The sequence below is a fragment of the Mirounga leonina genome, unplaced genomic scaffold (assembly GCF_011800145.1).
Source record: "Mirounga leonina isolate KUSES-001 unplaced genomic scaffold, KU_Mleo_1.0 Mir_199, whole genome shotgun sequence".
In the NCBI taxonomy this organism is placed as follows: domain Eukaryota; kingdom Metazoa; phylum Chordata; class Mammalia; order Carnivora; family Phocidae; genus Mirounga; species Mirounga leonina.
The window spans coordinates 471,446-493,336 of record NW_023270498.1 but is presented as its reverse complement, the minus strand read 5'-3'; the positions used below and the strand labels follow the sequence as shown (position 1 = coordinate 493,336).

The following is a 21,891-nucleotide window of genomic DNA, read 5'->3' as shown; positions in this document are numbered from 1 at the left end:
CCAGCGGAGGCGGAGGGCACAGCCAGAGACAAGAGCGGCAGGGGCCCCATCCAGCCTGGCCCCGGGAAGGGGGGGCGCAGGCGATCGCCACCATCGGGCCTCCTCTCTCTGACCTTCTTTTGTGCTTGGAGTCAAACTCCAGGTGATCTCCAATTGGCTGAGGACAAACCCACAGCTGCAAACCCGGCTGGTGCTGGAGGCGGTCAGAAGAAACTGGTTCACTCCAGTCCTGCAGGGACGGGGAGCCAGCAGCAGGACCACAGCTGAATGCGGCGCCTGCCTCCCGTCACTCACCCCCACACCCAGCCGGCCTGGACACCTGCCCTCCAGCGGGCCCCCCCCAACAGCAGCGGGCCGCCTGCCACCAAGACCCGGGAGGCTTTCACACGCAGACCTCTGCAGCGGGACTCCGGGGCGGCGTGGCTGCATGCACTTGCACACCCACCGCCCCTCAACCTAAAACGGGCACGTTTCAGGGTCACCCAGACCTCACCAAAGCTCACTGAATAGGTCTCTGGAAGCGGAGGTCATGTTTTGGCTGCAGGCCTCACCACCCCACAGAGCCGCTTCCATCCCTCCAATGGTTTCTGCTGCCCAAGGAGCCTCTCTCCCTCCCTCACCCCTGCCCCCGAACCCAGGGCAGGGGGGGGGGCACGGGGCCTCGTCATCACCCGGAGAGGGCTTCCTGTCCGAGGGGCGCAGCCCTCGCTGGTGCACACCTCAGCAGCAGGTTTTACAGACCTGCACGCTCACCGGCTGCCACACTCATGGAGAGGGGGCCGCAAGGCTGCAGCGGCCCGTCAGGGGAGCCCCTCCCTCTGGAGGAGGAAGCTTCCAGCAGAGGATGTCTGCCCCGCCCACCTGCTCCATGGGGGCGAGCGGCCCCAGGCTTGAGTGGGTGCAAACACGTGCACACAGGGCACATTCGCATTCTTCTCCGAGCCAAACCCATTCCTTTTCTGGACACCCCAACCCTGGGGCTCCAGCAGTAACTGCAGCGACAAAGCCGGAGCGAAAGGAAACCCAGGGACCGGCCGGTGGGGCAGATTTCACAGCACAGACCCTAAGAGCGCGTCCGGCAGAGTCTCTGGAACACCCCCGACCAACAGGGCACAGCCGACCCTGGCTGTGGTCTGGGGCTGCGGTACTTGGCCCAGAGGGTGGCCTTCTGTGTCAGACGCAGCCGGGCCATGCGCTCACCGCCTCCTCCAAGTGCCACGCAAGCCACCAGCCACCACAGACTCACGCCGGGGTCCACACACCCCGTCGCCAACCTCTCCATCTGCCTCTGGCGCACAACCAACCCCCCGAGGAATCTCTCCATCCCCCCGCCTGCCCTTGAACCTACCAGTGGCTGCCAACGGACGCTCTGTCCTCTGTGCACCGCTGGAGAGGGAGTGGTGGCCTGAGCACCAGGGCGACGAGAGAAGGCGCCTGCCCCCGGGGGGCCAGCTCCTCGACCCAGCAGGGCGGGAGGCTTCCAGGGACGTTCTGCCCGCACTGGAGCGGGCTTCCCAAAGGCACTCGGGACGTGCGCAGGCAGCGCTCTGTGACCAGGTGAGCATGTCACTCACAAGTTCAATCCCACGGACACCCGTGGAGGCTGCCTCTGCGCAGCCTGCTTTCAGGTTTGGGGACGGTGGACGACCACACAGAGCCCCTCCCTCAGGAACGGCAGGAACAGGAGTGAGCGTGGGAATTCGGGGGCAGAAGATGGGACTTCGGGGGCAGCTAGTGCCGTGAGCCCTGCGGGACAGGGTGACCCGGTAGAGACAAGACTGCAGAGTTGGATGGAGCCAGGCCACAGGCCAGGCGGGAAGAGGGGACAGCCATCAGTGGAGCTGAGACCATCACTTGTTGCTGAAATGACCTCACCAAAACACGGTAGGTTTTAAGTGTGAATGAGTAGAGTATTATGGTTGAAACGACACCAGAATTCTGACTTCCAATTTCACATGAACGAAAGCATTCACCTATAGCCTCGAAGCTCTGTTCCAAAATCCATCACCCCCACACCCTGCCAACCTCCCAGACCTCCCGTACCCACGACGGGCTCTCCCGGCCGTCACACACCGTCTCTCCTAAGCAGAGGAAGCCCTTCGAAGGCTGCGCACGGGTCCCTTTCCCTCTGCAACGTCCTAAGGAAGCTACTCCAGGCTTTGCACACAGCAGAGTCAAATTCAGACAGGTTCAGACTCCTCCTGAGGGTGAACAGCCTGACAGGTCAGCTGCGGTGCCAGGTGGGGTGTCAGGTGCACTATGGGGGGGTGGCAGGTGAGGGGTCAGCTGTAAACACCTGTGGCCTCCAGAATCGAGAGGCTCCACCTCACCCGGAAAAGGTGCTGATGCTGGTGAATGTGGCACATGGGTGTGAGGAGTTAGTGAGGCAAGGGAACCCTGCCCTCAGTTACTTCTTGTCAGCAGATCACAGGCGCCTCAGGGACCAGTTCCTGGCCGTGGAGTTCGCATCAGAGATTGTTCACGCGGCGCTTCAGTGTCGGGAGGGGCGGCAAGCAAGCCACCCCGAGCCCTTCCCCCCGCCTGGAAGGCCCCCAGGGTGTGTGTGACTGGCGGCCAGCCGAGTGCGCGACCTAAGGGCCCCACGCACAGCGAGCGCACCGTGGTGGCGAGCCCGCCTCCCACCGGCTGGGCAGGGAAGCCGCTCCAGCTGTGCGCCTGCCAGATCCTGGCCCGCGAGCTGAGGGAGACACCCCTGGTGTCCTTGCACACCTTCTCACATTTTGAACAGCAGCTGCAGGAGAGTTGGATCTGTTCCAGAAGCTGAGATCAACACTCAACCCTGGGGTCACTGATGTTTACTCTAGCCACCCAATTCCACGCCGCTGGCTTCTGGGCTCACCACCCCGTTTCCTCCTGTCCAAAGTCCCTTTCAGATGCTGCTTCACCTGGCCCTACACGCCCACGTGACGCAGCTCGGTCTGGTACATGTCACCCGATGCCACCACCGCCCTCTGCCGGCGCCCTGCCAAGGACCCTGACGTAAAACCAGCCTGGGGAGTGGGTAAGGCAGCCTCTGGACTGGCCTAAACCCTGGCTCAAAGGCCAGCCCAAGGCTGATGAACTTTGGGTCTGGGTCAGACCCCAGCACCTTGACAAACAACTGCGTTATTAAGTTCTGGTATTAACAATGCTTCCTAACTGCCACGAGCACGAAAGTCAGGGCAAGAAGTGGCCAGTGGCCATCCTGACGCAAGGGTTTGGCTGCTTCAGGCTACTTCAGTTAAACAGATGGGCAGGCAGCGGTTCCTCAAGCTAAGGGTGGTCACTGGTGGTTCTCAGGCCGCCAGTGCTGCTCTGAGGCTCCCACCCTCCCCAGGCCCCCGCACACGGGTCCTCCAGCTTCGAAGGTGTGCTCGAAGCTCTGCACCATGTCATATGTGTTCAGGTTACTGTGCCCAGCGGCCCAGCCATGGCATGCTGTCACATGCCTCGTGTCCCTGCTGTGCCCGAAAAGGCTGCACTGGACAGTCCCCACGTGCGCCCCATGTGCCCTCTTTGTGCCAGCTGCTGGGTCCCAGTCTTCCCTGAAAACACCGTGTGGCTCTGCCCCTTCTGTCCGCTGGCAGGGCCGCACTCAGCCCTGGCCCAGCACCGCGTCTGGGAGGCAGGGACTCCGTGCCCTGGAGTCCGGGCCTGCTTGACTTGTTGCCATGGAGCTGTCTATACGCAAGCAGTTAAAATTGGGCGTTCTGCCTGGGTACCCCTCGGTCACAGAAACCGAGAGAACTGATGCTCAGAGCGACACCATCGTGTTCAAAGCCCAGCAGAGCACAGATGAGGGAACGTCTGCAGACGAGCTCGGTGACCTTCCCTCTGTGAGGGCGCGTGAGCAGAACCTCAGCAACCCGCCAAGACGAGCAAAGGAACGCTGCCTCAGCTCTGCCCTGTGCAGTCTGCTGACCTTGACCGCCGCTCCCCGGTCTCTGCTCGAGATGAAGGCTGGCAGCCCCTTTGGACGGTGACAGAGAGGACCTCGGGGGGCTGTCTGGTGGCCTCGGGTCCTCCCACGCCTGCAGCACACCCCCCGCAGCTTCCCAGAGAATCTGCGTCTGGGAGTCACGACCACGTAGAGGAGAGGCCTCCTTCCCAACCCCCAAGCGCAGGGCAGCAGTCAAGAGCCCGCAGACCTTCAGCCGGCTCAGGGCTTGGCTCACCACAGCCCCCTGCGGGGGTGGCAGACCTGGGGCCCGAGGCCTGAGAGGTGGCGCCCAGGCCGCACGCACAAGGCCCCTGCCCCAGCACGTCTCCCTGCAGCCCCTCGCCACCGCGCTCAGACCGACAGGGACAGGCTGCAAACCCTAGCTCCCTACCAGAACTGTGCAAGTGAGTCCCCCTGGAGGCACGTGCGGACGTTAGCGAAGGTACTCCGCCTACTGGGTGACTCCACACACAAACCACCGTGGTGGAGGTACCTCTGATGTCGGAAGCCGAGTGTCACCGAGGGAGAGTGTCACCGCCGCTTCACAGCCTCCATCGGCCAAATCCCACAAAGTACCCCACGGACCTGCACTATACGTGTCTGTCGCCGAGGCCAGCACAGAGGTCTCGAGCACAGCCAGGGAGCTTTCAGAACTGCAGGGTGAAAAGGCACGTGTCACCGTGAACTGGGGCTGATGTCTTTTTTCTCTGCTTGTCTGCCTCCCTTACACAAAACGACAGCATCGTGTCTCATGAGCACGGAGGGAAGAGGCAGAATGGCACAGCCCGCAGGAGGTGGGACTGAAGGTGACACTCTGCGCCTGGTGCAGCGACCACGAGGGACCAGAGCCGTCACTACCCTTGGAGCGGCCCCGATGGCATGAGAGACGCGTGTGGTTAACGGGAAGAGGAAGACAGTGCTTCGGACGCGAGCTCAGGCCACTAAGAAGGGCTGGCAGGGAAAGCAAGCTCTGAGGCTCCGGGGACGGCCAGAGGGAGGGAGGGCCCTCCCTCCAGCCCCAGCACCAGGAGCAAGCCAGGGTCCTCCCCAGCGGGGCTGACACCACGGTCCGCCTGGCGGGGGGGTGGGGGGGGTGCCTCCGTGCACAAATAGGGCCTGGCAGTGCCCAAGGCCTGCTTGTCTTAAATACTGACGGGGCAATCTGGCTTTTATTCTAAGTGTTTCTAAGACTTAAATATCTGACTTGTCCCCAACATGGCTGAGACCCTGATGAGGGAGGCTTCGCGTGCTGACACACAGGCCCCTGCTGAGGGCACCTGATGGGGTCCAGCGGTGGGCTGTGCTTGACAAGGCATTTAGACTAGAGGTGGTGACGGGGATGGGGTGCAGTCGGGGCCAGCCGCCCGCCTGGGCACCAGGAGCACGAGGGGCTCCAGCTCAGAATTGCTCGCGTACGTCACCAAAAACAATGTTCACGATGAAACATTTGAAAATACAAGTGTTCTTTAAAAACAAGCACACACGGGGCACCTGGGGGGCTCAGTGGGTTCAGCGTCTGCCTTCAGCTCAGATCATGATCCCGGGGTCCTGGGATCGAGCCCCGCATCGGGCTCCCTGCTCAGCAAGGAGTCTGCTTCTCCCTCTGCCTCTGCCCCTGCTAATGCTCTCTCTCTCTGTCGAATAAATAAATAAAATCTTTAAAAAAAAACCAAAAAGCACATACGCTTTAAGAGAGGCACAGCTGGCTGAGGCTGAGAAGTAGACGCTGGCGAGTTATCTTGTGAAGTCTGTTAGGTGTGGTGAAGACAACATTCCCATTAGTGAGAGTCGTGCTGAAATGACCCAGGTCTGGATTTGCTTCAAACACTCCCCTGGGCCCCCACCCAAGCAAAATCAACAAGCAAAAAAGAGTGGGGCAGGAAGGGGTTCTGGAAACTGGCAAACTGTGGAGTGCTATTGAGGCTGGACATGGGTCTCCTCGCAGGGGCTCGTTTTATTCTCTTCTACCATTTGTTTGAAAGTATCATAAAAAATTAAAACAATAACTGGAAAGCTGAGTGTAGCAGGGCAGGGAGGGCAGATGCTAAAATTGTTGTTTCCACCAGATATGAACCAGGTCTGCATCAACAGAGGAGAGAGAGGACAGGGCCAGCCCTCAGGGCACGGAGCCCACACTGCACAACCCACACGTGGGGGTTCTGAAAGCCAATCGATCTCAAGTTTCAAATCCAATTCATCATTTCTGCTTGAACTACGTGTTCTAAAACATGAGCACAAATGAAGCATTCTTCGGAAAGTCAATATTTCTACGGACTTCCCTGAGTCACAGAGGCCACTGGAATCTGACGCAAGCTCAGGATTGTGTCTCTGAAGAAACACGAACACATCAGGTAGGAGGCCTATCCCACCTTGGAGAGGCAATCGATTCCCTGTGGCTGGGACAGTGGATGAGGGGCATGCCCCCTGATTTACACCGCCCTGCCCACCCCTCCCCGGTCCTGAAGACGTGGTGTCCCCTGAAGAATCCCCGCAACTGAAACCAGCACATAAAATCTGGCCCCAGGATGCCACCTGCATGGATTCTCGTATTCAACTGGCAAGTCCCTTTCTGAGACCCTGCACACCTGCTCTGCAGCATGTCTGTGAGTGTTCGCTCTGACCGGCAGAGTCCAAGGACCCAGTGCCCACCCTGGACTCCTCCCTGGCCTGTGAGTGAGCCGTCACTGTGCTGTGCTCCCCAGGAGTGGGAATGAAGTCAGGACATTGCAGAGTGAAAAGGCACATGACCCCTTGCCCAGAGCCCACACCCTGCTACAGCCCAGAGGACAGAAGATGTGGTTGGTTCCACAGACATTATGTTTGGGGAGAGGAAGGCCGAGGGACAGGCCTGGGCACCAGATGACAGTGTGACACCCGGAGCCTCTGGCGAGGTTTAGCCCAGAGCCCACCGCGCAGCGCCTGTCTTCAGAGCGTCTGACAGCCAGCACCGCACGGAGGGCTGCTTTCTAGGGTCACCTCTGCGTGGTCCCTTTGTTTACAGGCCAGGGAAACATCTACTCTCACAGGAAACCAGGTCTCACCTTGCTCAGGGAGCCACGTGGCCTCCAGGTTGCCAAGGGAACAGGGAAGGACCCGGCTGGATGCCTTCCTTTGCCGATCAAGGAGGCTCAGACCAGGATGAAATAAGGCCAGTGGCTCCGGCAGCCACACGAACGTATCCACCTTTAAATGTCACGAACATTTCAGGGTGAAGCTTGTTCTCAGGGGCCCAGTGGAAGCAGGCTGCCTTTTGATGACAAGACCCCAAGATTCACAAGTAAGGAAGAGGCCAAAGCAGCAGCTAACGGTGGCCAGCCTCTGTTGGGCACTCCTCTGTGCAGACCCTGGGCACCTTACACGTACCCATGTCTCCTCCAAACCTCCCATGGCCTGCAAATGTGGCACAGATGGCAACTTGGGGACCCACCCTCCAGTTCCTGCAACCGGGCCAGCTGCCCAGCCTGAAAACCCATAAACATCACCGGCCAGAATGCTGGGAGGAAACTCGGCGGCCGGGCACGCCCTGTATCAAGCACACGTGTGCACACGGGGGCTCTCGAGGACGTGCCTTACGGGCGACAGAAGGGAATTAGAAAGAAGCCCGCACAGAATTTACTCTCAGATACAGGAGCATACTGATTGAAAATGCCATTTACACAGCATTTGCATGTGATGATTTTAAGGTTTCTCAGGAAGATGGGATGGAGTATCCGGCAGGGTCGTGGCTTCTGTTTGCATCCTGTCTTCGGCGTCTATCCCACAGCATCCTCCGGGAGGCCCTGGAAAGGGTGCACGAGCCTCTTCAGACCCTTGCAGGTCAAACAGGCCTTCTGTCCCAGGGAGCGGGTCTCAAGTGTGCGGTGTGTCAAGCAAGAGGGGAGCGCTCCTCCAGAGAGGTGGTCGCTGCAGGGCCCGGGCTGATGGCCGAGTTGCCAATGCAGAGGACTCCGCTCGGTGGGCTTTTTTGCTGCCAGCTAGCCGGCCGGCCTGCCTTCCAGAAGGCTCCTCAGGACACAGGTACTTACCTGGACAGCCGGCCAACATCAGGCCAAGACTGCAAACACACGAAGACATCCGCTCCTGGGACCCTTACCTTGTGTACGCTTTTGGGGTTTTCCAACCATGCATAGTACATTTCTTCCACATAGTTGGAACTAGTCCCACTGAGGAAGGGCTCGGCAGCAACGGGGGCGGTAAAGCACCGAATCTGCCCCAACGTCCTAGCTGCTGCTGGTCTGTTTTGTGAAAATGTCTTCACAGTCTGGGAAGCCGTCAACGGCCTCAACTTAGCAGCACAAGTCCTTAAGTGAAACATTCTTGTCCTGATGTCTCTCACGACGGTCTGCACAAAAAAAGGAAGAAAAGTCAGAAAGGGCATTTCATCAGACAGGGAAAACCTGTGCAGACTGTGGCTGGCGGAGACACTCGTGGCCGTGAGCTCCGCGTCAGGGCCCGGGTCCGGGCGCAGAGGACACGACCGAGCGCGTGCACACGTGTCCACCCAAACCCATCTTCTATGTACGGGGCCGTGCTCCACGTGACACGGAGGCGAAGACGCAGCTGCGGTCTCGCTGGAGGGATGTGAGGCCAACGATACACATGGGACGTTCTAAAGTTTATGCGCAAGACAATCACAGAAAAGGCAACAAAGATTATTTCATGAGGATTAGATTAAGATTAACCATAAAATGAGAAAGATATTTCTAATCTATCCTGAAACTACTGAGCAGCTCCTGGACTCATGGTGTTCTGGAACATACACAGAAGCTGGAAAAATATTTTGGTCACCCTCAAATAATTTATCATCAGGCAGAAGAGAAAAAGAATAAAAAAGGAAAAAGACACTGCAGAGAAGACACTGAGTCCCTGACAGGCACCCAAAATGTCAACAGAACCCCTCCAAAGGCCCGTTCCTTCCAGGTGGGAGGAAAGAACAGACAAGGGAAGCTTTGGGAAGGCTACAGCTTTCAGGCCTCGAGGAAGCATTTAGCCGTGAAGGGGAGGAGGCATTCTAAGCCGAAGAATCAGGAGCGGGAGAGACAGAGACGTGGGAAAGCGTGAAGGAACACAGAGGAAGAGCAAGAGCTGTCTGACACGAGACGGGGGAGGGGGGTGAGCTGGACAGGACTGCGTGGAGGGTCCTGACGCCACCCCCAAGAACGTGGTCACACTTCATAAGCACCGGGGAGCTTGGGAAGGCCTGACAGGCAGGGGCTGCGCTCTAAACAGGTTCCAAAGGGGAAGTGCACACAGCGACCGTGACAGAAATGTTTACCCGCCCTGTGACACGTTAGGACTCCTCACGAACCCGGCAAACCCCTTAGAAGGCAGGCACCAGCTCTTCTGTTTACCGACTGCCTTTCTGAGTTTTAGTTTCTTTCTCGAAAGAAAGTCCCTAAGGTCATAGGGCCACTAACAGCAGGGCCAGGATGCAACGCCCGTCTTCCTGTTCTGCATGGCCCTTCAGCGGCTGAAGAGGAAGGGTGAGGCCAGGACGAGAAGGAAAGGACTGCGGGGGGCGGGGCGGGGCAGGTACTTCTTTGCTTCTGACTGGACCTTGCGCTTGATGGTCATAATTTTACTAAATTTAACACATACCTCTATCAAACACAGCCATGTTATAAAACAAGCGGCTGCAGCCGCCAGACCGTGCAAGAGTTCAGACCGTTCCAGAGAATCTTGAACCAATTCCAACCATGCCTGAGAACCCAGCACGCCTGCGGGCAGGGCCCCTGCTGGCAGCGACAAGGACACGGTGCTGCTCCCCCTCCCCAAGAATCCTGGGTGCCCAGGGGCCCCGGGCGGGGAGGGGAGGGGAGCAAGGCTCACACCACAGCCCTCTGCCCCAGGTTGCCATGCGTGCTGGCCTAAGGCCTTGCCTGAGCCTGTGCCTCGAAGGAGGCGCCCTGGCTGGAATCACACCCACCTCCACACCTACCTGAAGGAGATCCAAGCCCTGAATCGTGCTGAGAATTCCCCAGAAATAACTGTTGTACAAACTACCCTGGGTACTGTTTATAGGAACTCTTCCTCTCGGCCCAAAAAGCTCAGAATACACACACGGCCTCGGACGCAAGGGGCGCCGGCCCGCCCTGCTGCTTCACAAAGACAGGCCAGCAAAAGGAAGAAGCAGAGCAGGTGCTCTGAAACCAGTGGCACAACCAACGCCATCCTGCCCCTCACAGGTTCAAGACGGGCAGGCCGCGGGTTTCGGAAGTGGCCACGGAACGCAATCTCAGGCTGCGCTATTTTCTCCTTGGAGTCGCACGCTCCACTTCACGTCCGCTCTCCCTGGCCCTCACCACGCGGCTCTCCATCGAGCCCCAGCCAACGCAGGGATGACAGAAACCACCGCCGCGGCTTTTCATGACGTACATCCAAAGCAAAGCGCTCGTTGTTTCCCCTCCAGCGTCTCTGTCGTCCGAGCCTCCTGAGCCACGCCACGGTCTCTGCATCGGGCTCTCCTCCCAGGACACAGTAGTCTCACCGCCACCAACTGTCACTACTGAGCTGCTGGGATGCCCAGTGACCCAGGTACCACACTGACAACCACAAACCACTCATTCCTTCGGTTCCGCCAAAATCGGTCCTTCCAACACGACGCTGCAAACAGCCCGTGTTACCTTAGCTGCTGTCTGCAGTCACTGAAACTGACACAGAGCTCACGGCTGCCCAGACAGTCACCGGGATACATGGCAACTGTCAAACTGCCCTTAACAAAGGGGAGTGGATGGCTCCACCCAAGGATGCCTACGATCTGATGGACCTGAGCAGACACTGGGTTTACATTCCAGATTTTGGAAAAACCAGATTCCGTCTTTCCAATCCCAGAGTCACTATAAGAACAGTGCATCAGGGGCGCCTGGGTGGCTCAGTTGGTTAAGCGTCTGCCTTTGGCTCAGGTCATGATCCCAGGGTCCTGGGATCGAGCCCCGCATCAGGCTCCCTGCTCCGCGGGGAGCCTGCTTTTCCATCTCCCACTCCCCCTGCTTGTGTTCCCTCTCTTGCTGTGTCTCTGTCTGTCAAATAAATAAATAAAATCTTAAAAAAAAAGAACAGTGCATCATTTGGTAGAGACGTTCAATTGTTCAAACACTTTCATGAAAACCTTGGGTTATCCAAAAAGTCCATGTGTTCTGACTTTGGTTTGGATGAAGATTTTTATTTGACAAGGATACCAAAAACTAGTCCTTTCAAAAGATGGTGATGGGACAACCACAGTTCCACAAAAAAGAGCGTGAAATTAGATCCCTATCTCACACCATATAGAAAATTAACTCAAAATGGACCAAAGACCTAAATGCAAGGGCTAAAAAACCTCTAAGAGTCTTAAACGTTTTATAACTTCCACGTTACAATGTAGTAAATCTTTGTAGGCCCTGAGTCAGGTAATGGATTCTTAGGATACCAAAAGTACAAACGAATGAATAAACAGATAAATTGGACCCCATCAAAATAAAAACCTTTGTGTGTCATCACAGACACCATCAAGAAACAGAAAACACAAACACAAAATAGGAAAAAAACATTTACAAATCACACAATTATATACAAAATACATTCAAAAACCCTCTTACAATTCAACAGTAAAGAGAAAAATAACCAAGTCAGACAACCACCACAGGACACGAGTAGACGTTTCTCCAAAGAAGATACAGAATTGGCCAACAAACACATTAAAAGATGTTCAAAATCATTATTCATTCAAGAGCTTCAAATCAAAACTACAAGATACCACTTGATGCCCACTAGACTGGACATGATCAAAGAGAACACAGGTATTGGGGAGGATGTGGAGAAACGGGAGCCCTTGCGCACTGCTGGTGGGAGTGTAGCCGCCGGGGAATGCGGTGTGGCAGGTCCTCAGAAAGTTAAACATAGAGCTACCGCATGACTCAGTACTCCCATTCCTAGGTACGTAACCAAGAGAAACAAAAACATATGTCTATACGAACCTTTGTACGTGAACGTTCACAGTGGCATTATTCATGAGTCGCCAAAACACGGTAACAACCCAAACGTCCATTAACTGATGGAAGGGTGTACAGAACGTGCTACAGCCCACAGGGTGACAGCAGCTGGCAGTAAAAAAGGATGTGCTACAGATCCGTGCTGCGACTCAGACGAACCTCGAGAGTGTTATGTGAGCAAAGTCATCCACAGAAAACAACAGGTCATGTGATTTTATCATGTAGAATGTTTAGTAGAGGCAAATCTCTACAGACAGCCTGCTGGTGGCTGCATGGCGGTGGGGGCAGAGAGGACATGTGTCTGCTAATGGGTGTGGCTTTTCTTCAGAGGAGGATGAAGATGCTCTACAACTAGATTATGCTGATGGCTGCAAAGCCTTCCGATATACTGGGAAACATCCAATTGTGAAACTTAAATGGGTGAATTGTGTGGTATATGAATTGCACAAAGACATTGTTTAAAAAAACACAAAACTACGTCTAAGAAAACACGTAAGTGATTCTATTAGTATTGGTAAAGCCCACAAAATGACCCTATTTGTAACCCGTTAATTTCGAGATGCAGGTATAGACCTGTGCCTTCGGGAAAAAGAACATTTAAGATAAGCAAAAACCAAGGCAAAACTTGTGATTAAGGATTCGGTATACTGCCCTTAGGAAAGTACATGCTGACGTAGAACAGGACTTTATCCGTGCCTGGACCTTCCCCCACTGGACACACACTTTACCCAAGGCCACCTCCCCATGCAGAGGATGCAGAGATAAACCGACTCCTGACGCTATCAAAGTCACGTCGGCGAGGCAGAGGTGCAATCACAGAGGCAAGGTCTAGCGAGGACAGCCCAGGCAGCTCCCCGGGTCTGAGGAAAAGAGCCTGCATCGTTAAGCGGCTGTTTCCCTGTGTGTTACCTGACAGCCATTTAAAAAGCACAACAACTGATCTTGAAGACATTCTCCTTTCTTTCTTTTGTGGTTTCAGACTCGTTGAGATGCTCATGATGAACCAAGAAGACCATGTGTGCGACATGCCTACAGCTGTTCCTTCCATGGCTGCACTTATCATACTTCCCACAGTGATGCAAGGACATGCACGGAGAGCACAAATAGGAACTCTCCCCTTCCTGGCGGAAAATCTAAAAGAATTCGATGTCTTTCACTTGTGACGCCTCATCAAGCATAAACTGAAGGACAGGGAAGTGGTGAGGATCACTTTCAATGTGCAAAGGTATCTCGCCATTACTTGGTAGAAATGATGGTTGAGCGAGCCTACAGGGCAAAGAGGCAAAGGGACTCTCGGTTGCCACACGAGCCTCAAACATGTCACTGGCTCCGTGTTCAGGTTCCTTTGCCAGAAAGTGACGGCAGCGATCAATCTTGTTCCCACCCATCGCTTTTTGTGATTATGGTACAAACATGAGAGCACTTTGCATACTCTGAGAGTGTTCTATGACCAAAGAATCACTGCTTACCAGCAGGAAAAAAAGACCAACTAATGGTATCTCTTAAAAAGCTTAAGTTCCCAAGGTAAACCTAAACGTAAATTAATATGGAGCAGGTAGCTGACCAGATTACTAAGAGCTTCCATCTCTGAGGTCAGAACTCCCAACAAGCTTCAGTGCGTAGGTCTCAAGGCTGACCTGTCTTCACCCAGACCACCACTGTGTGGTACTCTAGGGTGTAGCTAGACAGGCATTCTTCAAGGGTGTTGATCAGACTACAGATTAAGTATTAATGGAAAACAAGACCATTCGTCAGTATTTATTAAAAATTTAAAAGCACATACAGCGGGTGCCTGGGTGGCATAGTCGGTTAAGCATCTGACTCTTGGTTTTGGCTCAGGTCATGCTCTCAGGGTCATGAGATCGAGCCCTACATCAGGCTCTGTACTCAGCACGGAGTCTGCTTGCATTTCTCTTGCCCTCTCCCTCTGCCCCTCCCCTCCAAAATAAGTAAATCTTAAAACAAACAAAGGCACATATAGGACTTCTGTTTCCCACTAAATGCAACTAAAGAAATAAGACATTACATTTAAACCAAAGAAAACATAAGACTCTGAAAGGTGGAGAGGAGGAGGCAGACTGGGAAGGGATCTGGGGGCCCAAAAAGGCACAGCATCAAGTCCTCAATTTTCTTTCTGCTTCATATACCCCAGACTAGGTGCTGAAGAAGCTGGCAACCCAGAAATGACGATTGACATAGACAAGCTGCAAACAAAGCCTGCTCTCTCTGGTCAAAGGACCAGAAAAGGGTTATATAGCAGGACAGAATATTTTTAGACAATCATTGCTCTACCGCAGCCTGCAGCCAACTCTAGAGAAAACACTGTTGACCACCTCTACACCAACCAGTCGTGTCAGAGAAGATCAGGGACTTCCACCCCCACCAGGTGACCCGCGCAAGGGCAGTGGAGGCCAGGAGGGAGCCTGCATTCCACCTGTGCCCAGCAGTAACAGGGCAGCACCCCTCCCTTCCCGGGCAGGGTTGAATCACAAAGGCTTAATGGGGGACTTACACCCACACAGCAATAACAACAAGTCCCTCCCCACAGATACCAAGGAGGCTGGGTGGGGAGTCCAGATTCCACCCTGCCCAGTAGTAACCAGGCAGCACCCACAGACCTTCAGCACTGTCAGCAGAAATCTGTTCTCTGTGTTCAGACATTCAAGATTCAAGTCTCATTATGTAACACCCAAAATGTCCAAGACATAACCAAGGATCACTCACACATCAAGAACCAGGATTATTTCAACCAACCCCCCCCCCCAAAGACAATCTATAGACACCAAGAAGACAAAAATGTTAGAATTATCTAGCAAAAAGTTTAAGGGAGCCAGCTTTATAATGCTTCCTTGAGCAACTATGAACATGCTTGAAAACAAGTAAAAAAAAAAATTAAAAGCCTCAACAAAGAAATGAAAGATATAAAAAAGAACCAAATGGTAATTCAGAACTGAAAAATAACAACAACCAAAATAAAAAAAAAAAATTGATGGATGGGTTAAATTGCAGAATGAAAGGGATAGAAAAAACTCAGTGAACAAAGACAGAACAAAAAAATTACTCAAGTTGAGCAACAGGGAATACACACTGAAAGAAAAATGAACAGGGCCTCAGTGACATGTAGGACCATTAACACAAGATTTCATGATGAATATGAATGTCATCATATTATTGATGACATGAAAATGTCATCAGAATCTCAAGAGAAAAAGAAAGAGGTAGGGGCTTAAAAAGTATTCAAAAAAATAATGGCAAAAACTTCTCAAATTTGGCAAATGACAAAAACCTACAGATGTGAGAAACTTAATGAACCCAAAGGAATAAACTTAAAGAAATCCACTGCAAGACACACCATAATCAAACCTGAAAATTACAAACAATTTGAAGAGCATATTTCTCACCAGAAACTATGGAGGCCAAGAGAAAGTGGCACAACAGCGTTCAAGGGCTGAAGGAGAATCATTGTGAACCCAGATTCCTACATCCAGTGAAAATATTCTTCAGGAATGAAAGGATGAAGGATGAAGAAAAGCTAAGAGAATATGCCACCAGCAGACCTACCTTAAACGATTGGCTAAATGAAATTCTCTGAACAGAAATGAAATGATAAAATAAGCAATACTGCAACATCATGAAATAAGAAAGAACAGTATACGGATAAATATCATTTCCTTCACCTCCTGAATCTTCTAATTATGTGTGATAGATGAAACAAATATTGCAACATGTCTGATGTGGTTCTAAACATATATAAAGGTAATACTTAAGACAATTTTAGGGGCGCCTGGGTGGCTCAGTCATTAAGCGTCTGCCTTCGGCTCAGGTCATGATCCCAGGGTCCTGGGATTGAGCCCCGCATCAGGTTCCCTGCTCGGCGGGAAGCCTGCTTCTCCCTCTCCCACTCCCCCTGCTTGTGTTCCCTCTCTTGCTGTGTCTCTCTCTGTCAAATAAATAAAATCTTAAAAAAAAAAAAAAGACAATTTTAAATGAGGGAAGGAAAAGAGATATAAATGGACATACGGTTTCTACACCTCCCTCAAACTGATATAATGATGACACCTATAGACTAAGATAAATTACATACATATAATGGGATACCCAACCACTAAAAAGGCTATTCAAAGAAATATACTCAAAATCACTATATACAGAAACAAGTAAAATTTTAACGTGTTCAAATAACCCGCAAGAGGTCAGGAAAAAGAAAGCAAAGAAATAAAAAACAGAAAGTAAAGAAATTGTTACTTACCTCCCAATATATCAACAACGTATTACATTAAATGTAAAGGATCTAAATACACCAATTAGAAGACAGAGATTGGCAAAGTGGATAAAACAACAGGATCCTACTATATGCACGCCTACAAGAAACTCAATTCAAAAAAATGATAAAGACTGAAAGTGAAGGGGTGCCTGGGTGGCTCAGTTGTTAAGAGTCTGCCTTCGGCTCAGGTCATGATCCCAGGGTCCTGGGATCAAGCCCTGCATCGGGCTCCCTGCTCAGTGGGAAGCCTGCTTCTCCCTCTCCCACTCCCCCTGCTTGTGTTCCCTCTCTCGCTGTGTCTCTCTCTGTCAAATAAATAAAACCTTAAAAAAAAAAAAAGACTGTAAGTGAAAAGGTGAAAAATTACATATTATGTAAACGTTAATCAAAGGAAAGCAGGGGTGCAATATTATCATCAAATAAAGTAGACATCAGGACAAAAAAAAATTACAAGACAGAGACATTATATAATGATAACAGATCAACCCACTAAGAAGATAGAGCAGTGTGTGTGCATCAAACAACGTAAGTGCAAAATCCGTTAACCAGACTAACAAAAGGGAAGAAGACAAACTCACAGTTATAGTTGGAGACTTGCAAGTGCCCTCTTTCAACAAGGGACAGAACAGCTAGACATGAGGAACTCCACAGAAGTATAAACTGCCACAACTAACCCAACTTGAAATACATAATTTTATAACCCCACATTTTTAAAGAATACTGACAAGCTAGAGAAGAAAAACCATACTGACAAGCTAGAGAAGAAAAATCACATGGTCATATCAATAGATGCTGATAAAGCACTTGACAAAATTCAACACCCACTCATGATAAAACCCTCAGAAAGCTAGGATTAAAGGGGGATATAAACTTGATATAGAGCATCCACAAAAACATCCAGCGAACATTATATTTAATAGTGAAAGACTGAATCCTTCTTTCCAAAATTGGGAGCAACACAAGGATGTCTACTCTCATGTCTACTATTCAACATAGTATTGAGAATTGCTGCCAGAACAAAAAGGCAAGAAAAGGAACTGAAAAGCACACAGGGCAGAGATTAAGAAAGAAAACCACTCTTATCTGCAGATGACATGATTGTCTTTATATAAAACCTCAAGGAATCTACAAAAACACAGAATAAATGAATTCATCAGGGTCACAGAATACAAGATAAACATAAAAAAATCAACAGTATTTCTATATGTTATCAACAAACACATGAAAACCAGAAGTTTTTAAAAAGAAATACTCAGTTTAAGTCCAACAAAACATATGCAGGACCTGTAGGCTGAAAACTACAAAACACAGATGAAAAAAATAAAAAATCTAAGTAAATGGAGAGACATATTGTGTTCAGACTGGAGCACTGAACGTGGTAAAGATGTTGATTACCTCCAAATTGATATACAAGGAAAACACAATCCTTACCAAAATCCCAGTAATTTCTTTCGTAGATAGAGGTAAGATTATTCTAAAATTTACATGAGAAGGCAAAGGAACTAGATTAGCTAAAACAATTTTGAAAAGGAAGAATAAAGTGGGAAGAACAAATCTACTCGATTTCAAGATTTACTATGTACCTGCAGTAATCAAGATTGTGTGGTACTGATGGTTAAGATGGACAAAAAGTCCAATGGAACAGAACAGAGAACTCTAAAACAGACCCACATAAACATATCTGATTTCTGACAAAAGTGCAAAAGCAATTTAATGGAGGAAGAACGATCTTTTCAACAGTGTTGACTGGAGATTCATAGGCAACCCCTCCCCCCCCCCAAAAAAACCAAACACATCTCAAACTAGAGTTCACACCTTATATAGAAATTAACTCAAAATGAATCAGAGACTTAAATGTACAATACAAAACTATGAAACTTATACAAAAGTACACAACAGGAAATCTCCAGGAACTAGAGCTAGCAGAGTTCTTAAACCTGACACCAAAAGTAGGATCCAGGGGGCGCCTGGGTGGCTCAGTCGTTAAGCGTCTGTCTTCGGCTCAGGTCATGGTCCCAGGGTCTTGGGATCGAGCCCTGCATCGGGCTCCATGCTCAGCGGGAAGCCTGTTTCTCCCTCTCCCACTCCTCCTACTGTGTTCCCTCTCTCGCTGTCAAATAAATAAATAAAATCTTAAAAAAAAAAAAAGCAGGATCCATAAAAGACAAAATTGATAAACTGGACTTCATCAAAATTAAAACTTTTGCCCTGCAAAATATCTTAAGAAAATGACAAGCTATAGATGAGGAGAAAATATTTGCAAACCACATATCCAACGAAGGGCTATAATATATAAAGAATTCTCAAAACTCAATATTTAAAAAAAAAACTACCATAAAATGGGCAGAAGACCAAAAAAGGGGCATAACTCAAGTGGATATACAGATGGCAAATAAGCACATGAAAACGTGTTCAATATCAGCAGCCATCAGGGAAATGCAAACTGAAAGCACAATGAGACATCACCACATAGCTATTAGAATGGCTAAAATAAAAAAAATAGTGACATCATGAAATGCTGGCAATGATGTGGAGAAAGTGGACCTCAAATACATTACTAGTGGGAAGGTAAAATGGCACAGCCAAGTTCGTCTATTTCTTTTCTTTTTTTTTTAAGATTTTATTTTATTTTTTATTTTATTTATTTGAGAGAGAGAGAATGAGAGAGAGAGCACATGAGAGGGAGGAGGGTCAGAGGGAGAAGCAGACTCCCTGCCGAGCAGGGAGCCCGATGTGGGACTCGATCCCGGGACTCCAGGATCATGACCTGAGCCGAAGGCAGTCACTTAACCAACTGAGCCACCCAGGCGCCCAAGGCTGATCAATTTTAAATAGCTTTAAGTCTCTGTTGAAATAATCCTGGCTTCTGCCAGAGAAGGCACAGAAAGCTATTTTTTTTTTTTAAAGATTTTATTTATTTATTTGGGAGAGAGAATGAGAGACAGAGAGCACGAAAGGGAAGAGAGTCAAAGGGAGAAGCAGACCCCCTGCTGAGCAGGGAGCCTGATGCGGGACTCGATCCTGGGACTCCAGGATCACGACCTGAGCCGAAGGCAGTCGCTTAACCAACTGAGCCACCCAGGCGCCCAAGGCTGTTTCTTAAAAGTACTAGACATGCAACCACCATATGACCTCGTAATTGCACAGCCAGGCATCTATCCCAGAGAGACAAAAACTTAGGTTCACATAAAAACCTGCACAGGAATGCTTCTAGGAGCCTTATTGATAATAGCCAAAGAATGGAAACAACTCAGACCTCCTTTAATGGGTGAGCCAATGGTGTTGCATCCAAGGCCTGGAGGCATAAAAAGGAGCTAAATGAAGGCAGCAAGCTGCATTCATTTTCAGAAAATTGAAGAGTGCAAAAAGCCAATCCCAAAAGGTTACATACCTTATGATTCTCTTTATATAACCCGCTTCATTTGCCAAAATCATAGAAATGGAGAGCAGATTAGTGGCTGCCAGGAGCTAAGGAGATGGAAGCAGGAGGAAAGAATGTGTGGCTATAAAAAGGCAAGAGGAGGGATCCTTGTGATGAGGGAAATATTCTGTATCTTGGCTGTTATCAATGTCAGTACCTGGGTGTGATATCATACTCTAGTTTCTGCAAAATGTTATCATTTGAGGAAACTAGGCAAAGGGACACTGGAATCTCTCATACTATTTGTTGTAACTGCATATAACAAATTTATATGTACAATTATCAAAATAAATCTCAACTGCAATTATCCCAAAATTTAAAAAAACTATCTAAAAATTTAAAAGGTAGATAGTATAGTATTTTCTTCAAATGGGGCAGTGGGGAGTGAGATCAGTTAAAAGTAGATCTGATATGCACATAAGTACACACATGTGTAGGTGTGATAGACATACAATAAACATGATGGATATTTAATAAACTGTGCAAATTTAAATGAAACCCCAGAAATTCATGCTTCTGAAATTAGTTTTTAAAAGTAACCGAACTGCGGTGATGGTTGCATAACTGTGAATAAATGACAAATCATTTAATCGTGTATTTTAAGTGAGTGAATGGTACAGCTCATGAACTGTATCTCCAAAGTGTTGCAAAGGAAAAAAAACTGGAACGTGGAAAGTGCTCTCAATCATCAGCAAACTCCGATCTTTCTCCAACTTTCCAAGAACCAGTCCTCGGCTCCTTTGCAAAGCTAGAAGAGTACTGCATATTTTCATGTGAAACGTGTCCGCAGGAAAACGCTGCAGTTTGACTGTCACAGCTCCTGCCACTATGCAAACAAGGCTCCAGTCCAGGCCACTTGTCCTGCAGCTGCTCAGAGCAGTGAGCCTGGAAGCACGCCCCCAGTCCCTGCTCCACAGGCCAGGCCTGCAGAATAGGGCACAAAGGAACACCAGACAGAGGTCTCACCTCAGGCCTCGGACTCATCTCTCCTCCGTGTGCAACCACCGCTTTTCTACTGAGTCTCAGCACACAACTTACACTTCCCTCTGGGAGCTCCGTGAAGTGGAAGAGATGCATGACTGGTGCGCTACTCCAAGAAATGCGCTTCATCTCTACACGGGCTCTCAGACCTCTGGAGGAAGGACGAGTACGGTGGGATGCTGCGGGATGGTCCGCTCAAGGGCATCTCCCCAGGGGCACAGGGAGAAGGACGGGTAAGGCAGGGTGCTGAGTCCGGAGGGGTACTGAGTACACGGTGTGATGTGGAGATTAAATATGCTCGAGGGCCTCTCCCCAGGAGTGCCCAAAGTTATGGGGTTGGAGTGGTACTAAGCATGGAGGAGTACTGAGTACATAGAGTGCTGTGGGGTGGTCTGTTCAAGCATGTCACCCCAGGAGCACAGCAAGGATGGGTATGTGAGGTTCTGTATGGCAGAGTATTGAGTACAGAGTAGTGACCCCAGGAGCTCAGGGAGAAGGATGGGTAAGGTGGGGTGTGGAGTCCAGAGAGGTACTGAGTCCACAGGGTGACATGGAGGTTAAATATGCTCAAGGGTGTCACCCCAAGAGAACAGGAAGAATGATGGGTATGGCGGGGTGTTGAGTATGGCGGGGTACTAAGTACACAGAGTGCTCCGGAGATTAAATACGCTCAAGGATGTCACCCCAAGAAAACAGGGAGGATGGGTATGGGGGGGTACTGAGTACAGGAGATGCTGCAGGGGTGGTCACTCAAGGGCTTCAGCCCTGGAGCACAGAAGAGGGATGCGTACGGCAGAGTACTGAGTATGGTGGGGCACTGAGTACACGGGGTGCTGCGGAGGTTAAATATGCTCGAGGACATTGCCCCAGGAGAGCAGGAAGAAGGATGGGTAAGGCAGGGTACTGAGCCTGCAGGAGTACTGAGTGCACAGGGTGCTGTGGAGATTAAATACACTCAAGGGCGTCCCCCCAGGAGCACAAGGAAAATAGGTAAGGCGAGATACTCAGTCCAGAGGAGTACTGAATCCATGGGGTGTTGTGGGTGGTCCGCAATCTCCCCAGGAGTGCAAGAAGAAGGATGGGTATGCGGGGTAATGAGTCTGGAGGAGTACTGAGTCCACAGGGTGCTGGGGGTGGTCCGCTGAAGGGCGTCCCCCCAGAAGCGCAGGGAGAAGGATGGCTAAAGCGGGGTGCTCAGTCCAGAGGGGTACTGAGTCCACGGGGTGCTGGGGGTGGTCTGCTCAAGGGTGCCCCCCCAGGAGCACAAAGAGAAGGATGGGCAAGGCGGGGTACTGAGTCCGGAGGGGGTACTGAG

At 50.7% G+C, this 21,891-nt stretch overlaps 1 protein-coding gene across 3 annotated transcripts in view; it reads right to left on the bottom strand.

Moving 5' to 3' along the window:
* Positions 1–21,891, bottom strand: part of OGDH (oxoglutarate dehydrogenase) — a 70,399-nt gene that overhangs the window by 47,271 nt on the left and 1,237 nt on the right. Inside the window, exons 1-2 of one of the 3 annotated variants that reach the window (XM_035026433.1) lie at positions 20,562–20,583; positions 8,034–8,282 (exon numbers count right to left, since the gene is read on the bottom strand). In XM_035026433.1, the coding sequence (XP_034882324.1) occupies positions 8,034–8,282; positions 20,562–20,579 (267 nt within the window). In that variant the 5' untranslated portion in view covers positions 20,580–20,583. Of the gene's footprint in view, positions 1–8,033; positions 8,283–20,561; positions 20,584–21,891 lie in introns of those variants that run through there. The other 2 variants (XM_035026434.1, XM_035026435.1) reach the window with 2 other exon arrangements.